Source organism: Mus caroli, unplaced genomic scaffold (genome assembly GCF_978045245.1).
Source record: "Mus caroli unplaced genomic scaffold, Mus_caroli_1 scaffold_8, whole genome shotgun sequence".
NCBI lineage: Eukaryota > Metazoa > Chordata > Mammalia > Rodentia > Muridae > Mus > Mus caroli.
The window spans coordinates 14,371,847-14,389,022 of NW_028227263.1; the positions used below are offsets into that span (position 1 = coordinate 14,371,847).

Sequence of the window (17,176 nt, forward strand, 5' to 3'; positions counted from 1 at the left end):
TTTGGTAGCTTTTACAAAAGGGTAGCTGTGAAATGAAGCCTAGGAGACCCACCTGCCCAAAGAGTCAAGAGTGGTTCCTGTGACAGTCTGCCTTCTTCCACTTCCTTTCTCATTGGTAACCTCCATTACCAATCTTGGGAACTTTGCTCCAGCAAGGTCGGTAAGGTTGTTAATTTTTCATGTAAGTCTCTTGATGACATATGGATAGCTATGATTCGTGAGTGATCTGTGGCTCCCATAAGGTTGTAACAACACTTTTACTCTCTGTACAATGAGAAAAGGCTTGCTAAATAAAGCCCTAATCTTTGGGGTCAGAAAATGACATGCATCAGGGAGGAAAGCCTGGTCAACACGTTATCTATAGAAGAATGAAATCAGCTTTGTGTGTCTCACTCACAAGGTAGGAAAATTCCATTTAAAGAGACAGAACTAGGCAAAACGTTTCTAGATAGACTCCATTAGCAGAGTGAATAAATTAAATAATTGAAAAATGTGAGTACATGAAACTTAAAATCTTCTGCACAGCAAAAGAAGCCATCAACAGAGTGAACACACAGCCTACGAAGTGGGAGGAAATCTCTTCCAGCTGTCATTCAGACAGGTGGTTATTATCTGGAATACACAAGAACTGCAAAAATTAAATCCCTAAATCCTAAAACTGTCATTCAGTGTCGGGGCTGGTGGATGGAACAGACAGTTTGCAAAGGAAAGAAACATAAATGGTCAGCATTTTTGAAGTTGTTCAACATCCCTAGCCCATGAGGAAAATGCAGGGTAAGATACTTTCAGGACTAGCTCAGTGGTTAGGACAAGTGCCGTTCCTGCAGAAGGACTGAGGCACTCACATCACAGGGATAACTGTTTGTGTGCTCCTGCTGGCCTGACGCCCTCTTCCAGACTCAGAGAGCACCCGCATTCACGTGTGCACAAACTTACACACAGTCTCATACACAACGTTTTAAAAAGTAGACTACTTCCCTCTTAACCCACTCAGAGTGGCTACCATTAAGAAATTAAATGACCAGATGCTAATGAAGATGTGGGGGTACTCCACTTATTCACTGGCTGTTTCTCATAAAACTAAATTAGGATTAGCATCTGACCCAGCTGCCAATGTGAGCGTGTACCCAAAGGAATCTAAGTCCTGCCACAGAGACATTGGCAGAATGATGTTTATTGTTACCATATCAAAGTAGCTAGCTGTTCATCACCAGATGTGTGGGTAATGAAAATGTAATACACACAGACACACAGACATAGACACAGACACACACAGACGTACAGACACACACACACACACACACACACACACACACACACACACACACACACATAGGAGTCTTATTTATCTGTAAAGAAAATTTAAATTACAAACTCTGTAAGAATATTGATGCAACTGGAAATTATTATATTATATGAAGTAACAAAATCAGAAAGACAAATACCACATTCTCTATCATATGCAGATCATAGATATATATCAGTGTGGAGATGTGTCAAGAAACAGAGGGGCTGTGGAAGGAGACAAGGAGATTTTAAGAAAGGAGAGGGAAATAGAACATATGTGACAAAACAGAAGTGGAGTTACTAGAAATAGAATGTTACAAATATGCAGTGTGTGTGTGTGTGTGTGTGTGTGTGTGTGTGAGAGAGAGAGAGAATGTTACAAATATGCAGTGTGTGTGTGTGTGTGTGAGAGAGAGAGAGAGAGAGAGAGAGAGAGAACAAACAACAAAGTGTATATAAAAACAATGCACTAAAACTATTCATTATGTTTGCTCATTAGAACAAAGCAACTAAAGCAAATTATGGTTTGGAAAGAAAGAAAAAAGAAAGAAAGAAAGAAAGAAAGAAAGAAAGAAAGAAAGAAAGAAAGAAAGAAAGAAAGAAAGAAAGAAGGAAGGAAGGAAGGAAGGAAGGAAGGAAGGAAGGAAGGAAGGAAGAAAAGAAAAAAGGAAGGAAGGAAAGAAAGAGAGAGAGAGAGAGAAAGGAAGGAAGGAAGGAAGGAAGGAAGGAAGGAAGGAAGGAAGGAAGGAAGGAAGGTAACAACAGAAATCATTACCAGAGGAGCCCGAGTCTTCTGCTGAGGTTGAAGATGTGTCTGTGTAGAAACACAGAGAAGTGGCACTTAAAAAAAAAAAAAATCTCACTGATTTGTATTTGATGTCAAAGTGGTCAGTAAACAAGCTCCTTTTCTAAGTTTAACATGACACCCAAGCAGCTCAGCTCAGTATATTAATCATCAGAGCAGAGGACTTACCAGTTGCAGAGCTTGATTCTGCTGAGGTTGAAGATGTATCTAGAGACAGAAAGCAGACACACAACGGGTGTGCATTTGCCAACTTGAGCAAAGGCTGAAATTGTGTTTTACTTGAGAAATGTGATAGGAAGTGTTACCCGAAGAGGTCTTTTCTGCAGAGGTTGAAGATGCATCTGTGAAAAAAACACAGAAAACAGGATTAAAAATGGGTATCTTTTCATTGATCTTTGGTTAGTGGCTAATACAACCATTAAGTAGGTTCCTTTCCTAAATACAATATGACAAGTAAGAAATGTGTATATGTTAATGGAGGCACAGGTTCCTGGGTTGCAGAACATGAGGAAATAAAGCCTGGACCACGCTGGAAGCTTTCTCTCTGCTGGCTGGTTTTCACAGTGCTGGAAGGTTCTACCCAGATTGCTCAGAGGGAATTTCCATAAATAGTCTCCCTCAGCTGTGACGCTCTAATACCGTACTACTAACATGCTAGATACGATGTGCTCACAGCTGTAAGAGGAGCGGGATTGTTCTGCTTTCTGACTGGATTTGAAGTTCTTGCTAAGGAAGGGGGTTTATATCTAGTATTGCAAACCTGGTCTGAGGAGGTGATGAGCCCTAGTGGAGAAGGCTCTGCAGCTGTCTTGCTGAATGGGCACAATGTGCCTGTCAAATAAATACTTATGGTTATGCCCATAGGTTACTGTTGCTGCCGGGTTTGACCAGAACAGCTTGTCTTTGCAAGGGTTTGTGGTTATTGCAGACCCACAGCTGGCCAAAGTGTTGAGAATAAGTGACTTTTGTGCTCAGCCCCAAGTGAGACGTCAATATCACCTCTTCCAGGTCTCAGGAAACAGCATGAACGAGAGAGTAGAAAGAATATAACAACAGGTGGAAATCCTAGCATGTTCTCGAACATTGTCTGCGGGGCACAAGATAGATGTTGCACCCTTGACTCTCAGCAGCTGTAACTATTGGCACAAGACTTGCACAGGAGTGGGCTCATCACCATCCCATCATGGAAAGAAGGGGAGCTCGAGGCCTAGCCTCTCCCTGAGGCAGTTGATGATGGTGAGGGAAAGTGAGGGGGAGGGGCTTTCATCAGCGTGGTAGCCATTGGTAAGTTATCTGTGTTGTTTTAAATAAGCCCCCACCTGTGCTTTGCTAAGTAATCTTAATTAAATGGATTAGCTCATAAAGTAAAGGCATGAAATTAGAAGAGGGCCTAGCTAGGAAGAGGAACAGCGTTGGTAAGGGTGTGAGGGCACAGGGGAGGTGACGGAGGTGAATGTAATCAAAACACACTGCACACAGTGTGAAATGGTCACCACAAGACTCCGTATTAGGCAGAGTTAAGATGTGCTAAGACAAAAAGCACTTCTCATTAGTTAAAACAACACATGGAAGACCTTACCACTTGACTCCCCACTCCTTTCTGTTGAGGTTGAAGACATATCTATGAGCATAGAGAAGAAGAAATGAACGAAGGATCACTTTCTAAACAGACAGCTGAAAGACTATGATTGTGTTCCACTTAAGAAATGTAATGGGGTGAAAAGATCACTAGAGGAGATGCTCTTTGCGGTGATGCAGGACAGATCTGTGTGTGACCCCAGAGAACAGGATGCTTTGAAATGAGTAGAGTGATGTTGGGGGTAGGTTTCACTCACTTTACTTTGTGATTAGTGTGGTTATTTAAATAAGTTTACTGTCCAAATAAAACACAAACAATAAGGAATTTGCTTCATTTGTTAAGCAGCATGATAGGGACTTTACCACTTGGAGAACTTGCTTCTGCTGAGGCTGAAGAACTTTCTATACACAAAGAGAAATATATATTTATATAGTTCGCAAAACAGGAAAAAGAAGGGATGTCATTTGTTATGTTAAAAATATGACAGGCAGAAAACATTACCATTGGAGCTATCTTCTGCAGAGCCGGAAGACGCATCTGTGTATAAAACCAGGAAATGGGGAGTTGTAAAATTAGCATCATGGGCTGAGCCCAGCAGGTAAAGCACTTGCACTGAAAACTTGTGAATCTGGGATCCATCCCTAGAACTCACATAACAATGCCTGGAGTTGTGTGTGCTTGTGACCCCAGGACTGGGAAGGCAGAGACAAAAGGAACCCCATGCTTATGGCCAGTCACTGTAGCCTAATTAGTGAGCTCCAGGCCAATGAGAGGCCCTGTCTCAAAGGAGATGGATGATGCTACTGAGGTTGATGCTCAACATTGTTTTCCACCGTCCACATCCTCATCACACGGGTACCAGGAACCCTGAACAGGCATATGCACTATCACACAGGAACATGTGCATACACATGAACATGCACATGTTACACATGCACTGGGTATTTTTGCTTTTTTAATCTTTTGACAAGGCTATAATTAACTAGAGTTATTTTTTAAGCAACAACAAACTAGCTGAATATGTAAGCAGCAGAAAGAGGGAGTCTACCAGGTAGAGAGCTTCCTGCTGTTGAACTTGAAGAAACAGCGATAAATCCATAGGGGAAGGGGCATGCTTAGCCTGTTTTTCTAAAGAGGAAAAGGTGTGGTTGTATTTAAATTAATAGAAGTGATGGGATGAAAACATTACCTGAAGAGGTCTCCTCCGCCGAGGCTGAAGATGCATCTGTGTGTAATCCAGAGAACAGGATGATTTAGAGGATGACTGTCTTTGCTGATCTTTGCATTGTGGTCACTATGACTTAAGTAGACTAATTTTCTAAGTACAACATGGCAAATAGGAAAACTATGTTGCTGAAGCTAGCACACAGTCTGCTGGCAGGACAGGCAGAAATGAAGCTGGAACTGAGCTGGAAGCTTTCCCCCCACTGGCTAGCTCTCACAGGGTCAGAAGGTACTGTGCAGATTCGTCATCAGCAACCCGTCTCAGCTGTGAGCCCTGCAGGCTACAGTACTGACCGTTCAGGCCATATACGCCCACTGGTGTAAGAGAAGCATGACTGTTGGAGGTGTGACCAACTCTTTTCTAACTGAATGTGAGGCTACTCCATAGGAGTTTTGTATTAAAACCCGGTCAAAAGTTCATGGTACCCTAGGCTCTAGTGGCAATGCTATGTTTGTTGTTTTGCTAAATCGATGTGACATGGCTGTCAAATTGACATCTAAGTAGTTGTGCTTAGATTAGTCCTGGGTTTAGCTTTGGTCTCAGGAGCTTCTTTTGGCAATGGGTACCATTTACTGTAGAGGCTCATAACCGATCTCAATGATGATTAATGGCTTGGACACTCAGCTTTAAATGGGCTAAGATTAGGGGATATCATGTAGTAGTAAGTAGGTTTATCATGGATTTCATTTAAGTTTGGTTAGTTCTAATGACTTGTACTTCATTATGAAGATCATATTAAACACTTTAAAAATAAATCAAGTGTAAAAGCTGGAGGAAGGGGCGGGTATGGAGTGATATAATTGCACTGTGGCCTCTCTGCCTCTGTAATTACCTACACACCACTTCCCCAAGGTTGAGTCTATACAATGTCATGGAAGTGGGAGAGACTTACAAAGCCTGCCACTCCCTAAGGGTCCATACAATAACTGATTGCAGTGGGAGGGGGAGACATGTATTCAGTGGCATAGCCACGACTAAGGTGCCAATGCTTTCAGAAAGAACTCCTCGACTATGCTTCTCCAGTCACCCAAATCAACTCATGGGTCCATAAAATGGAAAGCACCAAAGTAGAAGAGGACATCACTGGGAAGAGGAACAGGGTTAGTAGTAGTGTGAGGAGGACTAGAGGGAGCACGGGGAGTGCATACCATCAAAATATGTTATGTTCACTATGAACGTTTCATAATGAAATTCACTAATCTGTATAATTAAATGTTGTTTTTAAAAAAGAAGGGCTTGAGAGATTGCTCTGTGGTTAAGACTGCTTGCTGTTCTTCCAGAGGACTCAAGTTCACGCTCCAGCACTCACATTGGTGGCTCACAGCCATCTGTAACTCCAGCTGTAATTGGATCCAAAGTCTCTGGTAACCTTGAGCACCCACACTCACGTGTATAGCACATACATGTGCATGTATGTATATATGACTAAGATTTCTTAACAAGTATTAAGTTATATAACATATAACTAAGATTTTAAAAAAGCATTTCATTGTTTAAACAACACAGTGAAGGACTTTACCACTTGGCTCTCCCCTCTTCCCTTCTGTTGAGGTTGAAGGCATGTCTATGATCACAGAGAAGAAGAAATGGATGTACAATCACTTTCCAAACAAAACCCAGAAAGACTACGATTGTGTTCCACGTAAGAAATGCAATGAGCTGAAAAGATCACCAGAGGAGATGCTCTCTGCTGTGATGCAGGGTGGATCTGGGTGTGACCCCAGAGAACAGGATGCTTTGAAAGGAGTAGAGTGATGTTGGGAGTAGTTTTCACTCACTTTGTGATGAATGTCAATGTTAAGTAAGTTTACTGTCTAAAAATACCACAGCAAATAAAGCACTTAACTAGTCAAGAAGTGCAATGGAGGGCTTTACCATTTGCAGAGCCTGCTTCTGCTGAGGCTGAAGAAACGCCTAGAGACAAAGAAAGAAGAGGCGTGGCCAGGTCATTTGCCAAGTAGGAAGAGTAAAAGCTTTCACTGTATCTAAGACCTATGACAGGCAGAAAAATTACAGAGGAAGGATCTTCTGCTGGTGAAGATGCAACTATGTATAAACACATAAAATATTATGCCTTAAAATTAGTATATTCAATTGGGAGGATGGCTCAGTAGGTAAAGTGCTTACCTTACCAATACATGAACCTGAGATCAACTTGTGGAATCCATATAAAAATGCAGGGAGTGGTTGTGTGCACTCCTTTCCCAGCACAGAGGAGACAGAGCAAGGAGGATCCCTATGTGTTCAGTCACTCTAGACTAGTTAGTGAGCTCTGGGCCAATGGGAGACTCTATCTCAAAGGAAGTGGACACACATTCCTGGAGATAACATCTGAGGTTGTCCTCTAAGCTCATACACACACAAGAAAGGTGTTCACGCTTTTCATACAAACACAACATCCATGAATGTATGGAAGATGAGTTTCTTGTCATTGGGCTTTATTTTATGGTCAATGTAATTATTATTTTTTCTTTTTCATTGGATATTTTATTTATTTACATTTCAAATGTTATCCCCTTTCCTGGTTTCCCCTCTGGAAACCCCTTCTCCCATCCTCCCTCTCCCTGCTTCTATGAGGGCACTCCTCCACCCACCCACCCACCCACCCACCCACCAGTCAATGTAATTATTAAATAGACTCATGGTCTAAATTACAACATGACTGATAAATTAATTTCATTTAGCTATACAGAATATTGGGGACATTACCAGTTGGAGACCCCGATTCTGCTGAGGATGAAGAAATGTCTATAAACAAAGAGAAATATAAATTTATATAATTTGTCAAACAGAAAGAGAAAAGGCTGTCATTTGTCTAACTTAAAAGCCATGACAGGCAGAAAACACTACCTGAGGAGCTATCTTCTGCAGAGCCTGAAGACGCATCTGTGTATAGAGCCAGAAAACGAGAATTTATAAAATTAGCATCATAGGCTGAGTGCATGACTCGGTAGGTAAAGTTACTTGCCTTAAAACTTGTGAATCTGAGATCCATCCCCAGAACCCATGTAAAAATGGCTGGAGTTGTGTGTGCTTGTGACCCCAGCACTGGGAAAGCAGAGACAAGAGGAACCCTGTGCCTGTGGCCAGCACTCTAGCCTAATTAGTGAGCTCCAGGCCAATGAGAGAGCCTCCTTTACATATGTGTATACATAGGCACAAGAACACCTGAACAACACATGTGCACACACACCCATATGTGCACACACACCCATATGTATGTATGCATCATCACAATAGGGGACTAACCAGTTAAAGATCTTACTTTTGCTGAAGAAATAGCTGTAGATAAGAGAGGAGGATTCCTTTACCAAACAGAAAGAGGAAAAGCTCTGACTATGTTTAATAAATTTGGCAGTCAAAACACATTACCAGAGGAGGAATCCACGGAGGTTGAAGATGCATCTGTGTATAAACCCAGAAAACGAGATGCTTTAAAATGGGTAGCTTTCTCTGATACTTATTTTGTGGTCGATGTGATTATTCTAAGTACAACATGACAAATAGGAAAACCATCTCTGTTGCTGAAGACAGCACACAGTCTGCTGGCAGGACAGGCAGAAATGAAGCTGATAGTGAGCTGGAAGCTTTCCCCCCACTGGCTAGCTCGCACAGTGTCGTAAGGTACTATGCAGATTCCTGGGAAAGAACTGTCATCAGCAACCGGTCTCAGCTGTGAGCCCTGCAGGCTACAGTACTGACTGTTCAGGCCAGAGAAGCCCACTGGCACAGGAGTCACATAACTGGAAGTAGCCAACTCCTTCCTAGGTAGAGTCAAACTTATCCTCATGGAGGCAATTTTTGTGTGGCACTGAAAACCTGCCCTGGAGATGTGAAATGTCTCAGTGGGGAAGATATTTCTGCTGTATTTCTAAGTGAATGTGGTGTGCCTGTCAATTTTTCTTTGAAATGTTTATATTGACACCCACAGATTAGTACAGCTGTCAGCTTTGATCAGAGACGCTCTCCCTTGCAGGGGTTGATGGCTACTGAAGAAACTCATAACTGGTCAAAGTTCTCACAGCGAGTCACCACGGAATGGGGCCTCTGGATCACCCTTTCCAAGTGTCAGGGAGTATCACAATGGGAGAGAAGGTGACAAGGGAAGCATGTGAGGATGAGTGAAAGGTGGAGTGCGGTGGATGTGGCTGGTGGGCTCCTGAACTCTCGGCAGCTGTGATTATCTGTACAGGACAAGCATCAGCTCAGCCTCATTGTCATCCCATCATAGAGAAGGGAGGAAACCTCGCCCCTCCCTGAGGATCGATAGAGAGTGAATGGGAGAGAAAGACAGTTTCTTCAGTGGTGTAGCCCTGGTAAGTTGCCAACAATCTTGCAAATAACGCCCTGCTGGGGAACTCCTAATAACTTAATTAAACTGATAATGAAATAAAGATATGAGAATAGAAGATGGCCAGGCTGGGAAAAGAAACAAAATTAGAGAGTGTGAGGGACCAGGAGGGCATGATGAGGGTTACTACAGTAGATACAGGCATGATCATGTCATAATTAAACCTTTTATGTATAATTAATATGTGATAATACAATTCCTCAAAGAGAAACCCTACATTTCATTAGTTAAAATACAATACCACGAAGGACCTTACCAGTTGCCTCTCCACTATTCCCTTCTGCTGAAGATGAAGAGATATCTATAAACAAAAAGAAGAAGACATGTATGTGTGGCCACTTTCCAAACAGAAAGAAAAAGAGCTCTGATCATTTAGTAAGAAACTTGACAGTCAAACAAACAAACAAACAAACAAACAAACCCCAAAAGCCATTACCAGAGGATATCTCTTCTGCTGAGGCCGAAGATGCATCTGTGTATAAACCCAGAGAACAAGATGCTCTACCATAGGTACAACAATACTTGGGTGTTTTCACTATCTTTACCTTGTGGTCAGAGTGACCACTAAGTAGGTTCACTGTCTAATATAGCATGACAAATAAGAGACTCATCTCATTGGCTAAGCAGCACAATGTGGGCCTTTACCATGTGAAGAACTTGTGTCTGCTGAGGGTGAAGAAATGCCTACAGACAGAGATAAAAAGAGGCACATCCAGATTGTTTACCAACTAGAAGGAAGAAAGGCTCTCATCGCATTTAAATTGATAGAGAAAACATTACCAGAGGAGGTCACTTCCACTGATGAAGACACACCTGTGTATAAATCCAGAAAAAAAGATCGGATGCTTTAAAATCAGTGTCCTAGGCTGGAAGAATGACCCAGTTGGTGAACCTGAGCTCAATTCCCAGAAGTTTTGTAAAAAGTGCTGGGAATGCCGGTGTGTGCTTGTAATCTCAGCACTGGGGAGACAGAGACACGAGGCTCCATGCGACTTACTGGCCAATCGCGCTAGCCTAACTAGTGAGCTCCAGGCTAATGAAAGGCCTGTCCCAAAGGAAGTGTGTGATATTCCTTCTCCTGTCTCCACATACAAATGCACCTTCACATGTGAACACACATGCATGCATTCAGAAAAAAGTGATCATCTTTCATTGATCTTTGCCTTGTAGTCAATATGGGCCTTAAGTAGGCTCATTCTCAAATACAATGAGATAATAAGAATATTATCTCATTAGTTAAATGACACTATGAAACTTTACCAGCTGAAGAAGTCACTTTTTCTGAACTTGAAGGCGTGCATATGAATGAAAAGTAGAAGAAACATCGAAGGTCAGTTACCAAAAAGAAAGAAGAAAATCTCTGATTGTATTAAAGAAATGTGATAGTCAGAAAACATTACCTGAAGATGTTTCCTCTTCTTCCGAGGCTGAAGATGAATCTGTGCATAAACCCAGAGACAGGAAGCTTTGAAATGAGTGTTTTTTAATTGATCCTTGCTTTGTAGTCCATATGATCATTAAGCAGATTTATTTTCTAAATATGACATGACAAATAAGGAATCCATCTCTGTTACTGGAGACACCACAGGCTTTGCTTGCTGGGTCTACAGAAATCGGGGTGGGACTGAGATGTAAGCTTTCTTCTTGCTGGCTAGCTGTCACTGCACTGGATGGTATTATTCAGACTGTTGGGGAAGCCCTGCCACCAACAGTCTTCCTGAACTTTGCATGTTGTATTGTCGATTTGCCAGGCGAGAGGCACCCGTTGGTGTATGGGTAGGTATAACCAACTCTTTTCTGCTTGGATTTGAGAATGCCCTCCAGGAGTCTAGTTCTGTAATTGTGGTCAAAAGTCCATGGTATAGGAAGGAGGTGATAGGTCTGGTGGGAGAGGTACTGATGTTATTTTACAAAATAGAATTTATACAGCTGTCAAGTTGACGTCTAAATAATTATGTTTATGCCTGTAGATTGGTGGTAGCTTCTGCTTTGGTCAGAAAAGCTTCTTTTTGCTGTGGGTAGTGGTTACTGCAGAGATTCATAAATGTTCAGAATGTTAATAACAACTGACTTAAAGGTTCAGCTCTAAGCGGGACCATGTCATCCCCTCCAACCAAGCTCAGGGACCATTGCTGAAGAGGAGCTGGGTTGCTTGTGAGTTTCATTTACGTTTGTGGCTAGTTATAAATAACAACTCGTACTGCATCTGAAGGAAAAAGGAAGCTTGAAAACAGAACCTTCTAGGCGTGGTGTGCCTATGGCTCTCTGAAGACTTCAGACTTCCTGTGTCAAGACCTGAGCAAGACTGAGCCCACTATAATTCTGCCACAGAGAGGGGCACCTATGAAGCCCTTTCCCTCTCTGAGGGGTTGGCTTAGGAGGGAGACATATTTTCTTTACTGCTCTGGCCACTGCTCCTGCAAATAACCCCCTGTCTCTATCCCTATAAGTAGCCCAATTTATACTCACTGGTTCTTACATACACACAAACGCACACACGCACACACACACACACACACACACACCCCACTTGGAAGTAGAAGAGGGAGATGATCAGGAGTGAGAGGGTACAAGAGAAGATAATGGGGTAAATCTGATAAAAATACAGTATGTACAAATGTATGGAATGTCAAAATGAAGTCCATTATCAAGTATCATTTAAACATGTTAATAAACATTAAAAATGAACATTAATAAATTAAAATAAAAATTTAAAATGAACAGAGCTCTGTAGTTCAGCAACACCATGGGGCACTTTGCCAGTTGGAGAGGTTGCTTCTGCTGACACTGAAGTAGTATCAATAAACAAAAACAAGAAGAAACTTACTTATAACCACCTCCCCACAAACAGAAAGATTAAAAGCACCAAGTAGATTTAACTTCAGAAATACAAGCCAGAAATGTTACCAGAGGACGCCTCCTCTTCTGCTGAGACTGAAGATGCACCTGTGTAGAAACCCAGAGAACAGGCTGCTTTACAATGAGCAGAGCAATGCTGGTTGTGTCTCCTCATTGGCCTTTACTTTGTGGCCAATATCATTAAGTAGGGTCACTTTCTAAACACAACATGACCAATAAGAAACAACACAGTGGGCGACTTTACCATTTGGAGGTCTTGATTCTGTTGAAGTTGAAGATGTGCCTATAGGCAAAGAGAAAGAGGTATTCTTGGTTCATTTGCTTAATACAAAGGGGGAAATGTTTCACAGGAAGGAAAACAAAACAAAACGACATGACATCAGCAAGCATTACCAGAGGAGGTCTTCCCTTCTGTGGAGGTTAAAGACACACCTGTAAGCAAATCCAGAGCAAGAGTTGTTACCTCAGTGTTTGGGAAGTGACTCCCAAGTGTGAGAACCTGAATTTGATCCCCAGAACCCACATCAAAGCCAAGGCCTGGTGGTATGCACTTTTAATCCTGGCACTGGGAAGACAAAGACAGGGGGCTCTGGGCTCGCTGGCCAGCTGGGGTAGTCTAACTGGTGAACTCCAGGCCCAGGAGAGATCCGTTTTGTAAGGAAGTGGTTAGTATTTCGAGGAAGACATCTGAGATTGTTCTGTGGTCTATACACATGTGCACATGTGCATGTGTACATGCACACACATGTGCTATACATATGAACATACTTAGGCATTTGCATACACATAAATACAATATACATATGCTTGCATGCATACACATATGAAATGAATGTCCTTTCGTTGATATTTATGTTGTGGTCAAAATGATCATTGAACAAGTTAAATTCTCTTTTTAATACAACACGATAAGTGGGCAATCTATCTCACTAGATTAAACAACACAATGGAGACTGGATGCCCCATTGATGGTGAATGAATGTCAAAGAGACTCAGCAGCAATGTAAGTGGTTATTTAGCTAAACAAGTATCTTAGAACCAAAAAGAGCATTTAAATTACCTATTGGAGTGGTTATAGGTGGAGTATGTATGTGTATGTATATATGGGGGTGTTGTGTGTTAGAAGCTGCGGTGTGTGTGTGTGTGTGTGTGTGTGTGTGTGTGTGTGTGTGTGTGTGTGTGTGATGTCCGAAACTCTGACCTGGCTAAGGAGCTCTCTTCTTTCTACTAATCCTCCCACCACCTTGTTCCTGGTGCCGGGTCTGGTCTGACGAGCCACTCTGCTCAAAGACAATGACAACCGACCTCAAGCCTGCCCTCATTTTAGCCCCAGTATTGTGGCAACCACCCTACCTACCTGTGCAGTGTGGTGGGCACCGGCCCTTCTCAGGCAAAGGAGTTACTGCTACCAGAGTAGGGGTGATGCCTGATAGGAAACACAAGGGGACATCAGTCAAGTGATGGGAAGTTTTCACTCTTTTTCTAGTTACACTCAATCAACCCCACCATTATTGCCGTCTGCCTTTGTTGTTAGGGAAACTGATATGAAGCAATGCTGTCTCACGTCTGAGTAAGTTAAAACATCCAGTTTCAAAGCACACACTGTGATGCTATAAACTAAATCTTTCCTGAGATAAAACCTGCCTCTTGCACGATAGAGACTCATTAGGAAGAATACCATTCTCTTTGTGTTGTGATACAGTACAAGATATAGTGAGGTATCTCAAAGGACAGCGGAATAAGTGGGCATGTTTGTTCCATATCACTGTTGTAGCATCTACTAGCATCCCTGCCATAGCCAATATGGGGCTAACCCTACCTGTCCATATACCCCACCATTCACCTATGTTTTTCTAATGTTCAGTGGATAAGAAGGCCAGATTGCCAAGTGCTAAGAGCATACAAGAAGCAACAACCCACTGGCAGGCTGTGAGAGAAGCTTTGTGAATGCCCCAACATGAATGCAGGCACTAGACTTGAACTTGAGCCTGGGGACTTGACTGAGCTGCATAGAGGCTCTTGGTATACTTCAGGGATCCTGTCTATTCCCACTAAGTGACTCTCGGAGAACCAGGAGTAAAACTGTGTTCTCTTGGCAGAATTCCAACATCATTTTACCCCTGATAAGAAGTGAGTGTCAAAATGAGCAGAAAACTTACCAGTTGTGAAGACCGAAACTGTGGCTGGATTTGAGGTAGGAACTGTTGAACCAGCAGGGTAAGGAAATTGTAATTAAATGTTATCTTATCAATCAAGTTTATTTGTAAAAGTAAATGACCCCACTCATGAATGTGTCCTAATACATTTGATATTACTTTGTTCCCATTAGATTTCCTCTTTTTTTTTTTTTTTTGTCTTGTAAAATTAAAAGGAGTTAGCGTAGCAAGGCACTGCATGGGGATGATGCCAAAAGACCTGGCTCCCAGTGCCTATGTAACAGAGTGTGTGACCTGGGAATAAAGGATCGTGTGGATCATTACCCTGTGGCTAATGCTGAGCAAGAGCATAACCCCGGGTTCTCTGGCCCTGGGTCCCAGGGTACAGTATGGCTACTCTATGGCTACCCAAGAGCTTTCCTTTCAGTGAGAGAAATCTGAGCAAAATTGTGTTCAATCAAAAATTCAAAAAGCTCTGTTATCATAGGACTTTTCAGAAAACTTAATATATTGATAGACTGTATTCAAAGGAGGCATCTGGTATCCCCCTAGCGTATCCAGCTATGCCATTTCTTCCTGCTTATTTCCATATTACTGAATTGGTGTCTGGTCATGTGAACACCCTGGAAGTGTGTATCTTTGCATTATGTTATGAAAATGTAGACTAGAGTTTTGTCTGAGATGTCTGCAGTCTTACGAAGATTACTAAAGAATGAAAACAGGTTGAAGACCCCAGGTATCAACCACATTGAGAACGGGAGGGAATTTACACCAGGGTAGCTCTATCTCAGACACCAGATATTGTGTCAGAAAGGAATGGAGCGGGAGCCACAAGAGATGGATCAGTTGGTTTGCATGTAGCCATGAGGACCTGGGTTTGGATCCCAGCAGGCATCTAAGAGCTGTCCCTGGGAAGGCTGAAACAGACAGATCCTTGGAGCTCACTGGCCAGCCAGCTTGGCTCAGTGAGCGACTCTGCCTCAAAAACACAAAGCAGAGAGTAATTGAGGAAGATATCTGATGCCAACTGCTGGACTCCACAAGCACAGGTATACATATGCCCCCCATCACATGTGTGCATGCTCATACACACGTGAGACATACTATGTGTAAACATGCTGTATTGCCCTCTAGTCCAGCCAACTCCTTCAGTTAATGAATGAAGAAACATGTTACTTTGATACAAATGTAAGGTATGGTTTCCCCTTTACTATATTAATTTTTTGGAGACAGGGTCTCATGTAGGCCAGATTGTCCTCAAATTCACTGTGGCCAATGAACTCTTGATCCTCCCACCTCTGCTTCCTGGGTGTGTGATTAGAAGCCCCATGCTATGCTGGGATCAGATGTAGGGCTTTATACATTTTATGCTAGCATTCTGCCAAGTAAGCTACATCCCAGTCACAGCCTGCCATTTCACATGACACACAAACCTTAATCACAGGTAAAACAATCTATACATACCTGACTTAGAGAAAACAGTAAAGAAAGAAACATTACTGGGCGGAGTTGGCCTTTCTGCAGTTGATGCTGAAAAGGCAAAGCAAAGAGAGACTTAGGAGTGGTTTTTGTTTAGAAAGGCAGATGCATGAGCTATGTGAAAATAAATTAAAGAGCAGAGTTTGTGTTGCTATTGTTTTGTTTGTTTGTTTGTTTTGTTTCCTTGTTGTTTGTTTTGACTAAGACTGAAATAGAGATAGGGATATGTGAAGGCAGGAAGTGAGAAATGTTCATTGTCTAGGGGGACAGTTTGGCTGGGGTCAGAAAGGCTACTTCTCTGGTGCAAAGAAGAGGATGTTTTGCAGAGTGACAAATTCCTGGGCACCTTCTTAATTCGATCCTTATATGAACAACATTCACTCCTCAATTATGCCAAACAAAGATGGCAACACTTTGCTGAGTTGTCTGAACATGAAGAAAACAATCCCTTACGACAATGGAGCCTATTATCTTCATTCAAATCTGTTCGTGTTCTATCATGGTGGAACTGCAAACGAGATTGCAGCCCAACTTCTGAGACCCAGGAACTAATGTGTCCTTGGTGTGTAACCACATGCCCAGTGCCTAGAGAACCCTGCCTGCCTCACAGAGAGTGCGTGTGAAATATAAATTAAACAAGCAGTCAACATGGTCAAAGTCTTGAGAATAAGCAATTAATGAGCGTTCAGCTCTAAACTGGAGCCCAGGGAACTCAGAGAAGAAAAGCAGAAAGACTGTGAGAGCTGGGGGTGCAGGGGGTGCCATGTCTTCTGGGCATGGTATGGCTGTGACCCTCATGACTCGATACAATTATGGTTATATGCTCAAGACAGAGCCAACATAGTCGCCAATGTACCAGCAGGCAGCACTAACTGGACTCCGAGGATTACAGAAAAAAGAAAGCAAAAAGGGGAAGACCTGAAAGGAGGGAGGGGACATGTTGGGTGGAAGCCAGGTATTCATGGAAAGATACATTGGCTGAAAATGTCAAAGAATAAATAAAATTTAAAAAGAAATACATTTTAAATAAACAGATGAATTACTTCTCTTATCCTAGTCTCTGCCTTATTTAAGAGACTCTTGGCCAAGGGTATTTCCTTTCCATCTGATTTCCTTCTCTTTTATGTTGGGGCAGAGCAAAAGATAATGTAATCCATAAACTTTGCTGAATGAAACAAACACACAAACACAACAACAGGAAACCATCCCAAATGAGAGGCCAAAAGGAAACAGTTTAAATTAAGAAAGAGAGACTGGATTGTGTTCATAGAATTCTCAAGACCAGTTCTGAAAGTCAGCCTCAGAGCTGGAAGCAGACATAAGGAAAATGCCATTACTGTAGTGGCTAGTGGACAGAGCACCTGGAGAGTCCTTAAAGACAGTCGAGTCTGCGGGCTCTAAGGGGGAACTAAAGGGTGTTAGCAGGCCCCAACAG

General features: G+C 42.3%; 1 protein-coding gene across 1 annotated transcript in view; it reads right to left on the reverse strand.

Moving 5' to 3' along the window:
• Positions 1-17,176, reverse strand: part of LOC110298270 (scavenger receptor cysteine-rich domain-containing protein DMBT1) — a 125,682-nt gene that overhangs the window by 15,474 nt on the left and 93,032 nt on the right. The window contains exons 40-61 of the mRNA XM_085841244.1: positions 15,727-15,792; positions 14,266-14,307; positions 13,464-13,532; positions 12,500-12,538; positions 12,351-12,389; positions 12,155-12,193; positions 10,648-10,686; positions 10,028-10,060; positions 9,893-9,931; positions 9,684-9,719; positions 9,504-9,548; positions 8,269-8,301; positions 7,747-7,782; positions 7,606-7,644; positions 6,772-6,810; positions 4,861-4,896; positions 4,173-4,208; positions 4,034-4,072; positions 3,672-3,713; positions 2,398-2,433; positions 2,261-2,299; positions 2,063-2,101 (exon numbers count right to left, since the gene is read on the reverse strand). Of these exons, the coding sequence (XP_085697370.1) occupies positions 2,063-2,101; positions 2,261-2,299; positions 2,398-2,433; positions 3,672-3,713; positions 4,034-4,072; positions 4,173-4,208; positions 4,861-4,896; positions 6,772-6,810; positions 7,606-7,644; positions 7,747-7,782; positions 8,269-8,301; positions 9,504-9,548; positions 9,684-9,719; positions 9,893-9,931; positions 10,028-10,060; positions 10,648-10,686; positions 12,155-12,193; positions 12,351-12,389; positions 12,500-12,538; positions 13,464-13,532; positions 14,266-14,307; positions 15,727-15,792 (900 nt within the window). The remainder of the gene's footprint in view (positions 1-2,062; positions 2,102-2,260; positions 2,300-2,397; positions 2,434-3,671; positions 3,714-4,033; positions 4,073-4,172; positions 4,209-4,860; positions 4,897-6,771; positions 6,811-7,605; positions 7,645-7,746; positions 7,783-8,268; positions 8,302-9,503; positions 9,549-9,683; positions 9,720-9,892; positions 9,932-10,027; positions 10,061-10,647; positions 10,687-12,154; positions 12,194-12,350; positions 12,390-12,499; positions 12,539-13,463; positions 13,533-14,265; positions 14,308-15,726; positions 15,793-17,176) is intronic.